Source organism: Gambusia affinis, linkage group LG06 (genome assembly GCF_019740435.1).
Source record: "Gambusia affinis linkage group LG06, SWU_Gaff_1.0, whole genome shotgun sequence".
Taxonomy (NCBI): Eukaryota; Metazoa; Chordata; class Actinopteri; order Cyprinodontiformes; family Poeciliidae; genus Gambusia; species Gambusia affinis.
The window spans coordinates 17641487-17662400 of record NC_057873.1 but is presented as its reverse complement, the minus strand read 5'-3'; the positions used below and the strand labels follow the sequence as shown (position 1 = coordinate 17662400).

Below are 20914 nucleotides of genomic sequence, written 5' to 3'. Positions count from 1 at the left end.
CATTCTGCTTGGCAGTTCGGTTCTGTAGAAGCACCTTTTTTCTGCCAGACGGTGCTTATATGAGAGGCTACAATATTTATTATTTATGGCTCAGCTTACCTGTGAGCAGAAAGCACAGCGATTATAGTAGCTGCTCCTAATATCTGATGTAAGCTGTTTCCTCAGCAATGGCGGACTTCTTCGGCCTGCCAGAGTGTCAATCGCCGTTGCATATGGTGCTGAGCGCCCTCTGATGGCGAAATTCATACATTGTAATAGATTCTAACGCTACTTTCTCGCTGGAAGCAACCTTTAACATAAAAAATAAAATTTAAGCTATTTTCATGCTTTGATCTCTTTCATAGTGCCACACATTACTAAACAAAAAACTTTATTGAGGGCAAACAGTTAAGGGGTTGAATACAAACTCCTTTTGGATTTCTGCCCATAGCAATTTATAAAAAGCTTTGTTTTCTTTACAAACAGAGGTTTTCACAATAATTAAACTAAAATAAAATGTAGGCAACATTATTATAGCAACATTGTTTTGTGATGAAGCAAATGATATTTGGATGATTTCTATTTATGTTGGGAGATAAATTAGAAATTACAAATTAAAAAGTTAAATCCAGCAAAGTTTTTATTTCGTGTGACCAGTTTGGTAACTGCAAATACATCTTCAGTTCTACCATCTGTCTTACCTTGTTGTATATACAATATGCATAAGTATTTGCATCAGAAAGTTACAACCATTTCACAATGTGAAAGGCATTTTATGTAAAACCATCAAATTAAATACAGATAATAGTTTTTGATGTACCACAGATCTCTTTATTACACAGAACTTTACATATTTCCTTATAATAATGCTTGAAAGTATATCTCAATGAGAAAAACAAAATAAAAAGTGCAACTTCAGTGCACTTATAAATAAAAAGTGAAGACTATCTGTTGAAAACATTAAATAGATGTGTTAGAAATGGCATTTTAGTTACATTCATTTAATATGCTATACAAGGCATTCCTGGTGCCACCATTTCTGCTGGAACATAAAAAAAGATATAAACCAAATGAAAAGATTACTGTGTAAGGACGCTGGCTTTTATGTACTTTGTATTTTCTCTTTTGCTAGATGGTGAAAATTGTATTATTGTCGCACATTTTAATGGATAGAAAAAATAGATGAAGAGAAAACGTGGGTGTAGGGAGGGAGAACAGAAGAGAGTCACCACGGTCTGTGTGAAATGATTGGCTCCACAGATCTTTAGAACAAATATCCTGTGATTTGCTGAAACCTCACTGGGCATCTGCTTGTTAAATGTGTCACCATGATAACCAGAGTTTGTGCCAACGCTTGAAGACATTCAGGGGGTGACCCTGCCTCTGACAAGTAGACACAGCTGCAGCTATCTGTCTTTTTCAGTCAATCCAGTTCAGGAGCCAACTGGCTCTCTGTCACCCCGCCACACTCCCACAGGAATCCAGACAAGAAAAGAGTTGGCACCAGTATCCTCCACCTGCAAAGACAGTCCATATGCATATAGCTTTGTGTGAATCTACTCTCAAAACAGGGACATCCCACAGCAAACGTTATTATTACTGAGATCGAAAGCAGGAGGAGCAAGTCCCGCCTTTATCCTTCTCTAACTGAGGGGTGATTGTGTCGGGAACTTCTGATTGCAGCATGTCATTTTCGTTTGCGATGATGTGTTTCACCAAGCAGTTTGCTGCCTCATCGATGTTGATATTCTCCTGAAAACAACATGGAAAAGAGACAGTGATGTGAAGGAAAACAACAATATGGTTTACAAAGTGATGGCTGCAGAGAGATGACAAATTGTTATTGTGAGGCTATGAACATTTCACAGATTGTAAATCTTTATAGAAAGTGAGCTAATGAAATGGACTAGGACTAAATGAGAGGGAAGACAGAGAGCCAGTTAGCAGGAATAATAGACAAACAATCTGTGTCTGACCTTTTCATTCACATATGCAGCAAGTGATCTGTTTGCAAACTCATCCATTTACACGTGACTGTAAAAATAAACAAGTGAAGCAAAAATAATAATAATAAGATATAGCAGGTATGTGAAGGAAAATATTATTTTGTGTTTCTCGAATTGTGCTTTTACATTGGCTTCCTTAAGGTTACAGTACCCTGAAAAATTATTTGCTCCTCTTTTGTCACATTTGAATGCAGTCATTTGTTCTGTGCTGTGCTATATTATCCTATGCTGTACAACACACTGCTACATTATACAGAGAGATGTACTACACAACGTTAGATAATGCTACCCTACTCTATACACCGTGTTTCAAATTATGCAAATTGAATTTATGTGTCATAAGGATTAAATTTTTTGTTGTGTTATTAAATTTATAGATGATATTGTGTGTCATGGCTCTTTGAATCACTATAATTCATTTCAGAGAGCTGGGTTGATTAGTTTGTCTGATGAGCTCAATTAAAGGAAATCTACTTAAGAAGGATGTTCCACATTATTAAGCAGGCCACAGGTTTCAAGCAATATGGGAAAGTGAAAGAATGTTTCTGCTGAAGAAAATCATCAGATGACAAGGTATGAAAACATTAGATATTTAACAAAAACTGACGCGTTATCTTACTGTGAAGAGATTTGTGGCTGATTCAGAACAAAGATGGGTTTGTACAGATAAAGACATAATGAGGAAGGTTTCTGTTCGACAAATTCATCGGATTAAGAGAGCAGCTGCTAAAATGCCCTTAGCAAACAGATATTTGAAGCTGCTGGTGCCTCTGGAACCTCAAGGTGGAGGATCCTCCAGAGGCTTGCGGTGCATGAACTTACTACTCAGCCACCCATTAATTTTCAAACAGACTTGTTCACTGATAAATGCTGTGCAACCCTGGATGGTCCAGATGGACGCAGTAGTGGATTGGTGGTGGATGGCCACCACATCCCAACACGGCTGTGATGTCAGAAAGGAGGAGATGGAGTCATTTTTTGGGCAGAAATCATGGGGAGTGAGCTGATTGGCCCCTTCAGAGTTCATCAAGGTGTGAAAATGACCTCAGCAAAGTATATGGACTTTCTGACTGATCACTTTCTTTCATGGTTCAATTCAAGCAGAAACTATCCACAAACTCACAAGTTCAATGGATCAAGAATTGCACAGGTGATATCAAAGAAGGGGTCCTATGTTAACATATAACTTGTTCTGTTAAGATGTTTTGATTGAAATAGCTTTGGGTTTTAGTACATGTGACCACTTTATGCTGCACATTCAAAGAATGGCTGTTTGCAGTTCTTTATAATCCAAAAAATGTTTAGAAAATCTGCTGTGTATAATAATTTGGAACAGTGCATTTTGAGTTTGTTATTTTTGAAAAAAATACTGTTCTCATGGGGAATTTTGTTCAGTAAAATTTTATTTATACTATAAAAGCTCATGACTTGAAAATTATACTGACCATCATTTGCATTGACCATTTAAGAAAATCTGAGAAAACTTACATAATAATTTGGAACACGGTGTACAGAACTGTGCTCTAAAATATCCCAACAATACCACTGAAGCAAAACAAGAGAATTACAAGGACAAATTTAGTTTAGGTGGTCTCCTGCATGCTTGAAATATTACTGAAATATTTACTGTAACTAATAAATAAAAATACCAATTTCAAAACCATCCCAATGATTAATTTTAGCATTTCAATATAAAATGTTTGATTAATAATTTTGAAGGTAATTTAAGCAGTGAATTAAGCATGTGTAAGCTATTATAATCACTCAGATAAAGCAAGGCATTATGGGAGATTGTGTTCTTTATCAAATGATATTTGTAGCTTAAAATGCCAAATATCCATGGCCTGTTATTACTTAAGTAACAACTGCACATACAATATATCAGGTTGCAACATACCAGAGTTTAAATTTGAAGGGGGGGGACCAACAACATCACAGTCATTCTTCTTTTTACAACAAAAACAAAGCCAATATTTGTTCTGGGAAAGACTCAGTCTGAGTTTTGCAGAATTTTGGCCTGTTGCAAGTCTTGTGAGGCATCTAGCTTCCTGCTAACACACCACACTTTATTCACATAAAGTTTACACGTTTTTATCTGCTGTGCTTTGTCCAGTTTGTCAAAAAAGTACTTGTTTGAGGTAAGTAGAGATAGTATTGACTCGGAGCAGAACTTGCCCTGATTTAAGGAGAGCTGAGGCTTCTTAGATACCAGTGCAGGTATTTGACTCTGTGTGTGGGGGAAGAGGGAGGAAAACGAGGGAGAGTCTGATCTCTCCCATCCAGTTGTGACATTCCAGACAGTCGTAGTGAGAGTGTGAACAGAGTGTTAATGTGTATTTCGCCTTACAGTCAGCAACTACACCACTCACCTCTAATTTGAATCATATTGTGCCTATTTCTTTCAACTACAAATGTTTCCAAAATAAACAAGGAAACTAAAAAACTCTTGGCTGCTATTACTCCTTGCTGTAATGTTATCCCGATTTAGGTTAAAGATGAATTTCTTTGATAAGAAATCTTAATGTTTTTATTTGTACTGGTTGTACAATTTGACATAAATCAATTCGCTATTTTGCCAATCTTTATGTTACAACCCAACATCTCAATATATTTAATGGGGTTTTATGTCATACATCTGCACAAATGCTGAACAATTGTTAATTGTGATGGAAAACTATTCACAATTTTAAAAGGTTTACAAGTATAACATTTAGTTATACTTGAAATCCAATATTGAGCCCACATCACCAGTGCCTATGCAATTGCAAAATAGCTCCAGTTCAGTCCGAACATACATTCCCCACAATTGTTTGCTCTTATCTGACAAGAGCGCTTTAACAGATATTTGCTATGCCCCACATGACTTTGCTAACACAGACACTCTACCGTTGCCATGTTTCTATAAAGTTCACAACTAGCTCATATTGTTGACCACAGATTATTTCACCTGAGCTGTGGATCTCTGCTGCTCCTCCAGAGCCAACATGATCCTCCTTCTTGAAGCTAACAGCAAATGTGGCTTGAACAGTAATCTTGAACACATCATCAAATTCAAATTTACTGTCATAGCAATGTCATAATTAAACATTATTACTGTAATGAGTGGCTTAGATTTCAAGCTCCTTTAAAACCTAGTACAGTAAATACATTTGTAATGAAAATACTAAAGTCCAAAGTTGGCAAAATTCAAACCAGAGATGGGAATATTAGTAAAAATTCACTTAGAAAAATTTGACCGTTGAACTGTGAACATGATTTTGGCCCTGAACACACCACTGCTTGGATCATCATGAGCAGTGGGCAGCTGATTGCATGTCTGCAATCCATGTTCAACATCTCTGTGGTCCAGTCAGAGACGGACCATCTCTGATCTCACTCAGACTTTATATCCATGGACCATTAATTCTTGGTCCATGAATACAAGGCCCAATAAAAACAGATAAGATCCAGCGGTACATGTTCAGATTTTTCTTACAGAACCATTGACTTGCAGACATACAGACTGGTCATAGACTGGTAATATTTACACTGACTTTCTGTCAATGTTTGCTTGGACTTTATTCTCCATGCTAATGTAATATTTTCCTTTTTCCAAGTTATATATCAAATTATTGGCCTTTCATTTTTAGCATATTACATATATTTCGAAGGTTCCACATCAGGTTTGGTCACTTATAATTTAGCATTAAAAATGTATTTGCATGAGACAAATTTTGGACAGTCAGAAAGTAGAAAGTACTCATATGGCATTAATCAAACTTAATTTCTGCATGACTGACTCAAAATGTGAAACTACTGCTTTACACTTTGTGTAGCCGCTAGAGAATAGAGCTAATGTATTCCAAATGCATTTGTGGACAACCCTTTCTGGAAGACAAAGCAGCTGATGCAAGTGCAGCTGACCTGGAAAAACACAGACGTAGTGTGTGCTGGGAGTCTCTGTGGAAAAGGAGCATTGCACCATTACTGAGGATTTATTCAAATACAAATAGAAGACTAAGCCTGTGAAGTTCAGCTCATCCCATTTTGAATGTGTCGTTTTAGTGATGTCCTCACAAGATAATTGGTTGCTGGGTCAGACAGAGTCAAGGATGTCAACTGCCTCTTAAGGACATTTTCATAAAACAGGCCTTGAAACAGCGGCTGTAACCACTGAGACTGCCTTTAATGTTTCTGCGTGCACACATGTCTCTGTTTCTCTCACCTTAGCAGAGGTCTCAAACCATCCAACGAAGCCATTTTCCTGGCAGAACTGGTCCATCTTTATTCCATTATTGGTCAGTACTTCCCGACCCTGGTCACATTTGTTAGCCAGAAGCACAGTGGCTACATTTTTCCCATTGGCTAGTGTGAGCTTGGAATCCAAGTCCTCCTTCCATTTGGTGACGGCCTCAAAGGAGGCCGGCCGAGTCACATCAAAGACGATGAAGGCGCCCATAGCTTCACGGTAATACACACGGGTCATGTTACCAAACCTCTCCTGACCTGAAAAAATACACACACAGACAGAAAAAAAGAGGGAAGAGTGATGAGATCAGAGTTTTAAAACACTATAACTGGGAGATAAATGGGATCTTGTGTCTTCTGTGTACCTGTGGCTGGTGCACGCACGACAAAAGTTAACTTCAGAGTAAACTAAACTTCTAAGTGTTTCCATACAATAGTTGGGTAAATTCATGCAATAATTTATGCATAGCTCTTTTCTAACTCAGTATGGTGTCTTGCTTCAAATGGGTGAAGAAGAAAAGATTGGTAGTTCTTTTGATGAGTCCTGCTGTGGTGTTTCTGACATGAACAGGTGGATAAAAGCACAGGGTTAGCTAGAGAACAGCTGGCAGCATGTCAGCTTAGCTCAAGGACAAATCGGACAAGCAGGTTGTCTTCAAAGCACTTCCCTATACTGCTAGGTTTAGTAGCGCTGATACAAAGCAGAAAGTTGCACCTTAAGTTACAGGGGAACTTGGTGTCACACTTTCTGGTGATAACCACTTTTTAAATGAGTGAGGAATTTAATATATTATTATTCTTTTAAGAATCCAAGTGTCTGTTCAAATACAGAGAGAATATATTGTCTTATAATCTTTTTTAGGAGCCACAAAAAAATTGACTCAGGGAGGTATATTATACAATGGTTATAATAACTGTTATTATTGTGATATTTATAAAAGGATAAGGTGAGATGAAAAATGGGAAAAATACAAATCAAATTTAAAACAATGACATTAAAGTTTAAAGATGTTGTACTTCACTGAAGCAGTTTTGAAAACTATGTGCTCCATATAAGTATTAATTAAAGTATAAATCAAAACATGTCTTGTGGACAATGCAAATTAAAATTGTCATCTGAGCATATAATCTGGAGGTTTATTTCCAAAGGGTTAGAAAGAAGAAAAGAGCCAACATTTTAGAGGTTTTTTGGAGAATATTAATTAGCTTTTTAAATTATACATATTTTAGGTGGGATAAACGAAACTTGTACTTTGTGTTTCAAAGTTAAGCTCCAAATTCTTAATGCTTTTGCATCACTTTGAAAGACATAAACTTATCTGATTTTATTTTACTTGCCAGAGAAACCAGCTCTGCCATCATGTGAGCCCCAATATTTTGAAAGATGGCCGACCAAAATAGAACAGTCAAAGTTGTTTATCCTGGGAAAATATACAGAAACAGCAAGTGATTCATTATGCCACTGACTGGAGAAACTTAAGTCTATCATTAACCACAAAATCTTTCCCCACAAAGTCAAAGCCTTCTGATGTGACAACTAAATTTTCAGTTTTAAATTATGATTTTAAGAACAGATTTATGAACAGTGCATCTTATAAAATGCTTCATGGTCCAAACTGAATGGGGAAGCAATGCACAACAAATGAGGGTTTCCCACTTGTGGAAACCTTTACACTACTTTGCCATTTCCTCTAAAGGAGAAGGTTTTCAGTTCATAATGAAAGCTCTCTGTACACGAAATCTTGAGTCTCAAATCTCCCTCACGAGTCTGAGCCACATGACTGCTTGCGCTTACTGGAGAGAGCACACAGGAGGGGAGAGAGCAGCAGGTCAGAGGATTCTTCTAAACCTCAGCCGACACTCATGTGACACTGAAACCGTTGTAGCCTTCAGGTTTGTCATCATGCCCACTGACGTTCAATAGCAAGTACAAAAAAAAAGGCTGAATTATTACTCATCTGTGGGCAACAAAACTGTGATGACATTCTAAACTCTTTCAAGATGTATGAACAGCATTGCTGTAAGAACAGTCATCACCAGTCAATGCCGTCTAAATATCAACATGCACCCATTTTACGGTCAAGCAACTACAAAATGGGATGGCAAAAAGAAGGCAACAATTTCTCAGAGGTGAAGAATAAAAACATCACGGTATCATAGACAATAGAAAGGTGAGCAAGACAGGAGGTGAAAATGTAACTGGCATTACATATATATATATACATATTTAGTGAATAATGATACAAGTTGGAAAGTGTGCTCACATTTACGTTTGTCAAAAATTTTTTACTTTTTGGCATAAATGTAAATGTAGCAATGCACTAGCTGATCTTAGATGAAGAATTATCATGCTTTTCTACTGCCTACATGTACATGTAGATTTCATGAATCACAATTCTGCGTTTTAAAGAATCTGCAAGGTAGAATGATTTAGTCAGATCAGTTTCTACATTTCAGTTTTCATGTCTGTTTTAAGCTAAGGTTGTTCTGATGCCCAAACTATTTTAAGAAATGTACTTTTTATGTTTGTTATATTATACTTTCTTACTAAACATGTCTAAAAACTGAATAAAAAATGGAAAACTCATCTGAAATGCAGCTGACTGATAATTCTCTTTTTTCAGTTATTTTCCTGGTTGCTTGTATCTAATTCCATTAGAATGCCACCCTAGGTGATGAGCCACATCATCCATATTAACAACTGTCACTGTCCTGAAGACATGGCATGTGATGAACCAGAAATGAAGAGCCTCCTTCATTAAAATCACTTAAAATGTTTTTTTTATGACATGAAATGTTTCTTATCAAATGAATGGTTAGAAATTGACTTAAGAGTCATTTGGTTTTCTGTGGGGCCTTTACCAAAGATAAAGACTATCCAAAAGTCAAATCTTAGTTTAAAACTAACTCCTGAAACATTTTTATTTTTAAACATATTTCTTTCATTTTGTGCCCATAAAGCAGATTCACCGAATTGCTGGTGGAGATACAGAAAAAAATTAAAGTCATGCTTTAAACGTAATTAGTCGTAATTTTGTCTAACAACTTTTCTTTTCCAGAGATAATAAGATGACTTGTTCCTAAGTATGCAGCTTCTCCTCCACCACAACTCCTGCACATTTCGATAGTTAGTTTATTAAAAGCCAAGTTTAGACAAACGAAGACGTTAAAATAAAATTGACTTCTGTTAGTCTCCACTGTGTGTTTCTCCCACTCCATATATTATGTGCGCAAAAGTTGCCACCGTACCTGCAATGTCCCACAACTGCAGTCGCACCGTCTCCTGGTCCCAGGTAAGGACTTTGAGGGCGAAGTCCACTCCGATGGTGGCACGGTAGTTGGGGCTGAAGTTGTGATGAACATACCGCTTGATGATGCTGGTTTTCCCGACCCCGAGGTCTCCTATAACGAGAATCTTGTAGAGGTGCTCCTTATGGTGGTTAGTTTGCATGGCGACCGAGGAGGGCGAGAGCTCAGCATGAATCCACCGTAATGGAGAGGACTCGGAATATGGAAAAAAGATAAAAAACAAAACACTCAGGGTAGAATACAGAGAGAAACGTGGAGAATGAGAAGAGGAGGTAAGGTAGTTAACGCCGTGGCCCCTCGGAGAGAAGTGGAACACAGACGTCTGGACCGTGTGACTGAGGAAGGGCCGCTGCTGCTGCTGCTGCCTGGGAGTGACCGTTTCTACTACAGTAGAAACACGCAAAACCGGGATTTACGCAAATCCTCCTAGAGGAACGTGTATAAACGATTATCTCTACGCTAACAAGGGTGGAAAAAGTACCAAGAGTGTTTACACAAGTTAAAATAGCAAGCGTAATTGAATTGAATTGAAAGTAAACAGTTGAGATGTCATGACCTTTAGGATTCTGGTTTTATATTTTCCTTGGTTTTAAGATTTCTTGTCCATAAATTTAAAAATAGTGATGGTTTTAGTTAGAAGTACAATCTATTCCAGAACATGCATTATGGGCAGACGGGGTCTGGACCTCCCCAATCTTGGAAAAGTCTAGAATCCCGTCCACCCAATATGAACACAGGTAGTGCATAATATGTGAAGAAAGGGATAAAAGGTTTAAATTTCTTCATACACAAAATATAAATTAATACATAAATCTTAAAAGTGTGATGTGTATTTGTCGCATTTGGGGCTTTCTAACATATAAATGTTTTGATATGAACATTGATGCAAAAATTTCAATTTGTACAAAATTGTATAAAACTATGATCATTCTTATTCCAGTTTCCAATTATGCACCACTCTGTGTTGCATTAACATAGATAATGCAAAACTTCATGGCTGCAATGTGACAAAATGAAAAAAAATAAAACTAAAAAAATAAACAAGGAATTAGTATGTAAACTGCATTTCTTTATCACCTTTTACAAGTCAAAACTCAAAAGGATACTATATAATTAATTAATTACAGTAAGTTAGCAAGAAACTGTAATTTCACCTGATTAATTAAGTACCCTTCAGGATTTTGGCAATGAAACAGCATCAAAAACAAGGCCATCAGGAAAACAGAGATCTCCAAACCCCACAGAAAAAAAAGTAACAAGTCAAGTTTATACTGATCAGTCAATCACAGGCTTATATACAATGAAATATCTCTTAAAATCCCTGAACATTAGTGAAGTCAACCCAGTTTGAATGAGATGTAGAAGGTAACACTCTCAGACATCCTGTTGTTAAATGCACTCTCCCACACCATCTCAATGAAAATTAGCTTCTTGAAAGTGCCTGCACTGATTACTAAAGCTTGTGAAAAATGCATAGACAAGAGGGTTTTATTTCTTTGCCTTATCCTTCTTTAAAAAAAAACAAAAAAAAAACATCAGAACTTCAAAGCTTTATTTTACTTGCACGCACGACTAAAAGAAAAGGTGTTAAAAGGAGAAAATACTGCACTGATCACAGAATATTATATTAACTTGTTACCTTTTACCAAATTTGTGCTTAAACTGATCAACATAAAGCCCTTGCAAAAAAAATGAGTGGCAAATCACTTAAAAGAATTTCTAAACAAAATCAAGCATTTACTTTAACCAAACAAACAAACAAACAAAAAAACCATATCAATGCAAAAAATGACAAAATAAACACATTTTGTTTTTTACAAATTGATGCATCCCTTTATTGAGAGAAATTCTCTTTGAATGCTCCACAGAGAGCAATCCACCGTGAAACATGGCAGCAATGATGTGAAATTGGAAGCAGGGACTAAAGACATCAATTCTCTGCAGTGCTTCCCTGAGACAGAGAAAAAAAGCCCTGGACCAGACAAATTGACAAAAAAAAAAACCCACACTGATAAATCATTTCCCTTTTAAATGTTCAATGTAGAATTTACAACACATTACAGCACGATCAATCCATTCTGGTTTGTGTTTCTGTTGGCAGTAACAGCATGGATTTAGGAGGTGGCTAATTACTAACAGCATAAAATTCAGCAAACATAAAAGGATATAAAAGGAACACTGGATAAAAAAAAAAAAAATAAATAAAAAAAAAATCCACATTCAACATCAAGATGCAAATCAGCTGTATCTATGTCAATACAATTTAGAATAAGAAGATGTAAAGTAAGAATGTGTAGAGAAACTTTTAAAAATGATACAAATTGTTTTTTAAATTTTTATACAGGAGTGTTTCAACATCGGGTTAATTTATTCATAGGTACCAATCTTATAATTTTAGACTGTAAGTATTTCAGATTTTGAAAACTGGTGAACAATCCTACCCTTTTCAGTATATTTAAAACTCTAAAAACACTGATAGGAAGTAGCAAGGAAATGTTTCCATTAAAACTTCAATCAGTAAGTTTTCATGCCTTTATGCAACCTTTTTAGTACAATGAGAGGAAGCCAGACCACAGGGTTCCATGTGATCAATTGCAGTTCCATATTTTTAAACCAAGATTGAAATGAAATACATTCAATTTAAAGGATTCAGAATTGTGATCAAGGCACTCATTTGTTCGGATTTTGACTAACAAGCATCTATATTTTGGGGATGGGTTTGGCTGCGACTGCGATGCTCTCGATAGCGCACTCGTCGCTTCCCCGGCGAATTCGGAAGTAGCCGTCCTCGCCCCATTGGGCCCCCCAGCTGTTCTTGACAATCCAGTACTTCTGTCCGGTCTTATGGCAGCGGCCGTAGCCCACCAGCAGCACTGCGTGGTTGGTCAGCTCAAAGGGATTGATGGAGTCTGCAAGTCCTGTGTGGTGGTAGATGCCTCCTTTGTAGGCCATGAAGTCAGGGTACACCTGTAGACAAACACTAATTAATAATAGTTCACCTTTTCCTACCATTTTGTTTTGTTGCATGAGGTTAATGTTATCTTTTTGTTTAGATTAATATCACAATCCACAGTAATACATATTTTAAAATAAAACTTTTGGCATATATAACCTTTCAAACGTTTATTTATAAGAAGATCTCCATCTTGCAGAGACACATCTAATATATTTTGTAGCAGCGATAAGATTTGCATATGAACATCAGAGAGATATGAAGCAGCTGATGTACCTCCAAAGCAACAGCCATCGGTCCATTCTTGACCAATTCCAACATCATGGCCGTCTCACTGCAGCCACCGTAGAATCCGCCTACGTATCCATACTCTGCGGTGTACATTCGGCCGCAGTTTGCAGGCACGCCACATGGTGTGTCCTTTGCAGTGTACGGGAAGCAAGACTCATCCACAATGCCGAAATCCTGTACATATTTTCCAATCAGGTAAGGGAAGCCCCCATCGCAACCTTACAAAGGTGAAAAAAGTAGAAAACTTTAAGTAAATAAAACATTTTTTAAATGTTTGTTTATCTCACAATAGACTGCAGATATTATTTTACAAGCAGAAAATAATCTACATCGGCTTTAGCAGAAAATGCTTTCATTTGCATTAGAAATAATATCTTTTAGAGCAGTGGTCTCCAACTCCCGGGCTGCAGACCGGTACCTGTCCGTGGACCAATTGGTACCGGGACGTGCAAGAAATAATTCAATATTTCCGTTTTATGTATTATTTGAGTTTGGAGGATGTTTTATTTTGAAAATCCTCTAACCGGATTCTCTCGGTTACGTCTTGCACACCAATATTGAGCCCACAAGCAGCAAAATGAGTAAGAAACAGATCAGATGTCTTTGGAAAGTTTCTTTGCGATTTTAGATTGGGCATATTCAACACACCACGTAACACACCACACACTGCAGGACTTTGCATGATTGTCGTAAAGGGAAAATTGGGGCAAACCCCCCCCCCCCCCCAAAAAAAAAACACTTTAGCGGGAACACCAACATGCAGAAGCATTCATTATCTGACGTCTGCCCCCCCACGGCAAAATTGCCAAGTCTTGACCGGTCTGCAGTAATAAAAAGGTTGGGTACCACTGTTTTAGAGCATTACTTTACCTTGAGAGTATTCAGAGCAGGAGACCACTTGTTGAGGACTGAGGACAGGGCTATCGCTGTTGTTGGTGAGGATCCGAACTCGAGCTTCCAGCATTCCCATGGCGGCGAAGGAGTAGCAGCTGCCGCAGGATGCTAAAACACAACAAAGATGGAGAGAAAACACTGCTATGAGAAATAACAACATAGCATCTTTTAAAAAGCTGTCTTTTCACTGTGCCTTCTCCCCACTACATGCAAAAGTTAACACATAATATATATAATATTCTGTCCCCAGCAGCCACTGACTTGTGCCTAGCAGGTCAGTGCAAAGTGACTTTAAGCTGTATATTTCCATATAACAGAATGGTTTTATTGGGGCAGCTACAATAATAATAATAAAGTATTTTTTGGACTAAATTCAGCGCCAAATGTTTTTTGATACTCTTGCCACAGCACACTTATCTGACCATGACGAGGTATGCATACCAATAGAATGAGGCAGTCACAGAGAACAGATTAAACAAAGTTTATGTACATGTGTCAGGCATTAGGTTGCTAATAAAATGATCTAAAGGAACAAATTGGGTAAGGAGCAGAGGCCACAGGGATGTGCAGGGCGATTTAATTGCAGTAATGATTCAGGGTGAGACAGTGGAGAGTATCTGTGGGACTAAAGCCTTCAGCTTATTAGTAGCAATAAGGTAAAACAGACCTTCATTTTGATCCATAGTTTCACAAAGTTCTGCAGTTTATGAGAAGACTCGAAGCAAGATAAAAAAAAATAAATCCATTTAACCCATAAGACAGAGCGTTACAGAGGGTTCATAAGACATGTTAAAATTTGGATTAGAAATTTTTTTTTTTTTTTAAATCACAAATATGTGCGTTTCTTTCAATATGTCAATAGTGTCTTTTAATCCAGAGCCGTCACATTACAGGAAACGCATCCATGCGTCTCTAATCTGTTATCAGCAGGACGTGCTCATCATGAGACTGTTTTATATTCCTCCTGATTGCTGCTCGAAGTGATGTGATTGATTCGGAGTTGGTCACAGATTCCTCTGTGTTCTTTTACCTCTTTGACAAGTGTCACATTCAGATTTTTATTTCCTCAGGCAGAGGAGATTTTCAAAGAGAGCCATCTTCCAGTGATGCACACAGGCACAGCCTATAGATCACACACTTAAGACGTCTGGGTGGCTGCTTTTTTATGATGCTTTGCAGAACAAAGAGATTCTGCAAGTGATGAAATTCCTGGAAAGTTCTAAACAGTTGCCCTTCAAATCCAGATCATTGTAAAGATAAATTATTTACAAAGCAAGTTAACCCTGAGGTGAAGAGCTGTCAGGAGTTGAGTAGAGGGAGGGATTTCCAGGCCTGAGATTTTTCAAGCAGAGCTCACAATAACCAACAAGAAAAAGAAGAATGCTCTACAAAAACAGAGCAGCAGGGAGGCAATAGATTTCAAGCTCGATTATGCAGGGACATTTCTCATCCATGTCATTATAGATACATTTACAAGGTAAAACGCTTCTTCTCCAACTGTTAATGTTCAATGTTTTCGTGTTGATGTAAATGCCTCATATTTGAAATCCCCCCCCGTCTTACACAAAAGATAGAGGGGCAGAAGGAAAAAAGAATTTGGTCAATACTTTGATCAGCATGAGCAACTGTTTTCACTAAGTGAGTTATCACTGGGCAGTGTAAAGTCCTCAGGAGAACATTGCAGAAGCCTCTTTTTAGCAACCCCGCTGCAACATGTAATTTCTCTTCTCCAGCTGGAAACACTTAGCAGAAGTATCTGCTCATTTAAAAAGACACAGCAAAGCAGGAAATAAATGTTTCATGTAATTTATTCAGATAACTAAAATGCAAGAAATGTAGATCACATTTGGTACGTAGATACGTCAAACCTTTAGTGAAAAACTGGACTCGACTCATGCAATAAAAATAAAATAAGCTCCATAGCCCTCCACAGTACCTTGAAGGGCTATTCCATTGAAGCACTTTGGATTTCTCTAGATGCTTAAACCCCACCCTATAGAGGCTCTCTCAGATACTCGAAGCACTCCGCTACTGTAATCTCTCCACTCACACACAACAGTGTGCAGAAAACAAGAAGAGAGCAGCAAGCAGACCCAGAAGGGCAAAGAGGAAAGGAGGCAAAGCGAGTGGTGAAATGCTTCCGAGTGGAAACTATTACTGGCAGCTGTCAAACATAAACCTGCATCCGATCCTTCAGGCCATTCTAATATTAGTGCTTGAAATTTTCAGTTCCTTTGAATTAAAACAATTCTTGAGTTTCTCACTTAGACTAGCTTCAAAAAGTTAAAGATAAAAAAAAAAAAAAAACAGATCAAATTTTAAAAAGGAAATTAATTGATCAAAGGAACACCTTTTCAAAATTATTATACAATTGTAATGAAAGGTCACCTTGATTTCTCACAGGGCTAACAAAGCTGACGCCATCAACGTTTCTCCAGTCCCAGTGTTCGGGGAGGGCTGCCGCCATCTTGGCTAAACCAGTTTCCACAGGAGCAGGGCGAACGCGTCTGAAGAATACATCAAGAGGCAGTTTTAAAGGGGAAAACCTGCGCCACACATCTGTGGCAAGCAAACGGCAATTCAATCAATAAAGATCATCATAAATTGATGTTATTTAGCAGGAAATCAGATTTGCACATTGCCTATCACGCAAAAAGGATGAAATGAGGAATATAATGAAGCACTCACACAGGGATACGAGAGGCAGGGCCGCCTGCTCTGTAATGCAGCTCTTGCAAAGTGTACATCTCATGCTCAGGATACGCCACAGCCTTCCAGGAGCTCTGAACGGTGTTGATTAAATTAATGAAGTCCCAGTTGTTTTTATACGGCTTTGGGAGCAGTCTGGGGAACGAGTAATGAAAGAGCTGATGCAGATTTTATCCAAGGAAACAAACTAAGAAAAAGCAATCACTTTAAGGACATACTGGAGATTTCAGGTTTGTGTACAGTGCCAACAGAAAATCTACAATTAAATTAAAAAACATAACATATAGGATCCAATTAGGCTTGTCTCTCATATTAAAATAACATCCAAGCAGATAGGCCACATAATTTTCATTAAGCCTACATTTCTGTAGTAAAAGTGTTTTATTGATATCTTGTAATACTCTAATCTCTACCATATTGTTTCTTTACTAACTATAAACTGACAATCATCTAAATTACCAGAAATAAAAAATTTCAAGTGTCATTCTGTGTGCAATTGAGAATGTATGTGAGAAAAAGATAGAAAGAAAAAATTCAGTTGGAGGTACAAAACAGTGGAGACATTTTACTAAACTTTCTGCAAACAAAACTCTTGCCTTGAATCATGTTATCACAGAAAGCAGCTTCATGTGACCAGAAACTGTATGCTCAGGCTTTCATAGCTAAAGTCAGATAGTTAGATAAGGTTTCCTCACACACATGAGGGGAACTACTGAGGAAGAGAAACTCTAATAAGAAGCAGAAATGTAAGAATTGCAAATTAGCTCTTCTTGCATTCCTCTGGATCCCTTGCAGGTTATGATTACCAGTTCGAATTTCTATCACGTGTACTTTGACAAAATAGTCCCAACTGGTCGTAACTTAGGTACCCGCTGCTGAAGACCGGTTTAGAATCTGCTCTGGGTGGCACAGACTTCACCCTCTTGCCCACAAAACAGGCCCAGTTGCGCCCCAGCACATCGTGGACCCATCCTGGCAGGGTTTGGTCACAGTAGCTGGTCACCTTGGAGCCTTCCTGGGTGTACTGCAAGAGTCAGCAGACAAACAAATTATGACTTCTAGTCTTATACACACACAAACACACACTGTACTTCTCTGCAAAAACAGCACCTTTAAAAGGTAAATTATTAACAGTAACTTCTTTAAATAGTGTTCTTTATATGCAAACTCAGCACCAGTGACAACTTCACATATACTCAAAAATTGGGCCTTTTGTGAAGCATTTGAAGTGTTCTTCAGATGGTTTGACACAGCAAACTTCTTAAAATAATTTTATAGATAATGTGGTGCAAAACCTTGACTTTATTAAAGATTTTGTATAATCGCTAAATCATGCATCTTAGCATACACATATGTATACTCCCCAACTAATTTTTAGATAAGTGTTCCTTAGAAAGTTGTTCTCAAAAAAAAGCATTTTTGTCAACATCAGCAAGGACCAAACATTATTATGTCTCAATATTTGGCCACTCTTCTTATCATAATTATCTGACTTTTCTTAAATTGGATAGTTTTCAGCTACAAACCCTACTTTTAAAAAAGATCTATATGTTTTTATTTTCTAAAGTAATTCTAGCAGCTTTATTAGCTTCATTTGTCTACTTCAAAACCAGTTTCAATGCTTTTCTCATCTGTCAAAAACAGTTACCTCAGATGAAAGGGAATAAGATAAAACATTCAAAATGATTTTATGGTCAGAAAAGCCAAAGATTAAGCTACTTGGCCACAATGATAAGAACGCAAAGAACATTAAAACTCTCTGGAATGGTAGAAGCAGCATCATGCTGAGGCTACAGTTTGCTGCAAGCGGTGGTGCTGTACCATAAAATTTATAAGAACACTAAAAATGAAGAAAACACATCAAACTGGGGTAAGAACTCATAAAGCAGTATTACGTTAAACCTTTAGAGTAGCTACTGACCTCAAGTCTTCTGAAACTTTCTGGACTATGCTAAATGCCAGGTACATGACTGGACCAACTAAATTTAAAGGAGCTCTATTGTGTCTCCAAATCTACCAGGATGATAGTAACAAATATTTGTTTAAGGATTGTATGTGCATGTTTGAGAATGTATAAAAATTGTGACCCTATCTGGATAAGATCAATTGCACAGTAAATTTTGAGCATTTAAATATGGATTTAAATAGTCATTGAAGTCGTTTGTTGCATATGCATTAAACCCAAAAAGAATGACTCATTATTAATTGAAAACCCACAATCATGACTTTGACAAGAATGCATGTATGTATTGTACACTTGTTACTGGCCCTTTGGCAATTTCAATAAAAAAACCAAATCAGGTGTTTATTGAGTCAGAGGTTCCAGAAGACAGTATGATACAAAAAAACCTTGCAAGTCTTAACAGATAATGAGGAAGTTAAATCAGAGGCTGGAAAATAAAATGGCTGGGAAACTTCCCTCAGCTCGTTGTCATGTGAGTGACAGGAAAATAGCACATGACCAGAGGCTTAACTTTAACTTGGCTGCTTTGAACTTCGTCCCCCAATCTTTATATACGATCAGCGTACATGAGAGTAGGAAATGAGGAAGGGTGAAAGCACAGAGTTTAAAAAAAAATATTCAACAGCAAACCCACCACATTTCCATTTAACTCATAGTCAAATGACAGATTTGACTATGAGTGAATCAGCAGAGCAACACATACAATATTAGATGTGTTTTGGAGTATTATTAGAGCTAAAAAAAATAGTACACTGAATTTGTTTTACTGTTACCTTGAAAAAGGCAAACCATTTGTAGCCACCAAGCACCACCTCAAAGCCCTGGTTGTAGATGAGGGTGAAGAAGCCTGTGGTTCCCAGCTCATCTGTGGCTACAGACAGTTTCTCCAGGGTCACAGTCACTGTGCTCTCATCTGTGGCTGAAGAGAAAACTAACATGAAATCACATGACTTCATAACAGTCTGTGTAACCCCTCAACTATCAGAACGCCTAATGTGGTTTTAATGTTTAATTTCCTATTTTATTACTGACACGTAACAACAATTATAAGCAAAGAAATGTAACACTGAGTGCAATATGTCATTATAAGCCAAGTGCTTATAATGATATAAGCTGTCAGCTTTCTTTATCTGAAAAAGGCCTCAATGAGTCACATGATATCAAAATGAATCAACTGCCATTTCCTTCTGAGCTTCTTACCTTCAACAGAGCAGTTGACGGTCTTGTCGTGTCCCCCTTTGGACACCTGGAACACCCATGTCCCCAGCAGGTCTTCATAGGTGCAGTTAGCTGGTGTGTCCCCCAATGACCCCTCAACCCAAAGGAGGAACACGCACACGAGAACAGCGCTGAACCTCATATTCACTCAGTGCTACCTTACCTGCACAAACACAGGGAAACCCACGCCGGTGTAAAGACAACAGCGTTCACCCTGAATGTCAGGCACCTGTCCTGCTATTGTTCCCTTTTAACGGGCAGCAAGTGGCGGAAACTTTTACCCTCAATTTAACTTGTTCCGTCAAGATGGTTCACCACAGCTTGCGTCACAAGACGCATGCGCGGCAAACGGCTTCCTGTGTATCCCAGAAGTTATGTGAAACCCAAAATGCTGACTTCTATTTAATATTTTATAGATAATTCATTGATAAATAGCCTAAGTAAACTCTGTGTAAACTCAGTAATAATCTTGTGGGTGCAAGACATCATACTCTTAAGGCAAACAAGAAGCAATAAAAAGCAATGAATCACATTTTCTACAAAAATTGACGTGCGTGACAGCAATCCTCTTGCTGCCGTGTGTCCTTTGTTTCTTCTTCCCATTTTTAGTTTTGCTTCATCCAGAGTGGTTTTATGTAGTCATATGACCACTGACGCTGATTGAGGAAATAAACAGAAAAGGTATTGTGAAGTATAATCAAAGGTAATCAATGTGTGACCTCAATTACAGACACAAATTAATCAACAGTGAATAAGCGCTGAACACACTGTTGTTCTGTATCGCCAAGAATAACAGAGATTCAGCAAGAGCCTTTTCATTATGCACTTAATCATTTCAGTTATATAACACTATTATTTAGATTGTTCAAGGTCTACATTTTAATAAAAAGCCTCTTTTCTAAAAGACTTTTCATAATATTTTCTATTGTCTATTATTTTTTATTCCAATTCAAGGAAGAAAATATGGGCACTGCCTAGATAGATTAATATTAATTGTCTTACACCCAAATGAATGTTGTTCAGAGTGTGTGTTGGTTGAATTAACCCTCTGATGCGTGAGTGACTGACTATACAGTTTTCCGTGAGTGGGTCTTTTTTGACCTGGGTTGCAATCAAAGTTGTTTCTTTTGCTATTTTTGTCATTTTGATTCAAAAGAATGTTTTGTATAATACTTGCTACTTACTGTGTTTTATTTTACATAATATTTATTTAATGTTTGAAATTTTTACACTTTTTTAAGCATTTTTAGAACAATTTGCAGAACATTTTTAAAACAAAATGATGAAATGTCAAAAATGGACGATGTCAACATCCATTATGTGTGTGGGTGTGTGTGGGGGTATGGGGGAGGGGTGTGTGAAAGA

At 37.5% G+C, this 20914-nt stretch overlaps 2 protein-coding genes across 2 annotated transcripts; both read right to left on the bottom strand.

Annotated features, from left to right (window-relative positions):
• Nucleotides 1-617: 617 nt before the first annotated feature.
• rab38a (RAB38a, member RAS oncogene family) lies at nucleotides 618-9886 on the bottom strand. The gene is made up of 4 exons (XM_044119137.1): nucleotides 9462-9886; nucleotides 6190-6470; nucleotides 1580-1731; nucleotides 618-1496 (listed from the first exon to the last, which is right to left on the bottom strand). The coding sequence occupies exons 1-4, from the start codon at nucleotides 9661-9663 to the stop codon at nucleotides 1403-1405; spliced, it is 729 nt and encodes a 242-aa protein (XP_043975072.1). The 5' UTR covers nucleotides 9664-9886; the 3' UTR covers nucleotides 618-1402.
• Nucleotides 9887-11059: 1173 nt separating this feature from the next.
• Nucleotides 11060-19890, bottom strand: ctsc (cathepsin C). The gene is made up of 8 exons (XM_044120808.1): nucleotides 19532-19890; nucleotides 19105-19250; nucleotides 17238-17392; nucleotides 16348-16503; nucleotides 16048-16166; nucleotides 13636-13767; nucleotides 12751-12983; nucleotides 11060-12488 (listed from the first exon to the last, which is right to left on the bottom strand). The coding sequence occupies exons 1-8, from the start codon at nucleotides 19689-19691 to the stop codon at nucleotides 12222-12224; spliced, it is 1368 nt and encodes a 455-aa protein (XP_043976743.1). The 5' UTR covers nucleotides 19692-19890; the 3' UTR covers nucleotides 11060-12221.
• Nucleotides 19891-20914: the final 1024 nt, after the last annotated feature.

Bases quoted from the DNA above. Each gene is read 5' to 3' on its own strand.
- rab38a (XM_044119137.1), bottom strand. From the start codon at position 9,663: ATGCAAACTAACCACCATAAGGAGCACCTCTACAAGATTCTCGTTATA. The intron at 1,732-6,189 runs GTGAGAGAAACA...TGTTGTTTTCAG, and splicing joins GGTTTGAGACCTCTGCTAAG to GAGAATATCAACATCGATGA. The intron at 1,497-1,579 runs GTAATAATAACG...CTGTCTTTGCAG, and splicing joins TCCTCCTGCTTTCGATCTCA to GTGGAGGATACTGGTGCCAA.
- ctsc (XM_044120808.1), bottom strand. From the start codon at position 19,691: ATGAGGTTCAGCGCTGTTCTCGTGTGCGTGTTCCTCCTTTGGGTTGAG. The intron at 17,393-19,104 runs GTAACAGTAAAA...TGACTCTTGCAG, and splicing joins AATGGTTTGCCTTTTTCAAG to TACACCCAGGAAGGCTCCAA. The intron at 12,489-12,750 runs GTACATCAGCTG...GTTTGTCTACAG, and splicing joins CGATGGCTGTTGCTTTGGAG to GTGTACCCTGACTTCATGGC.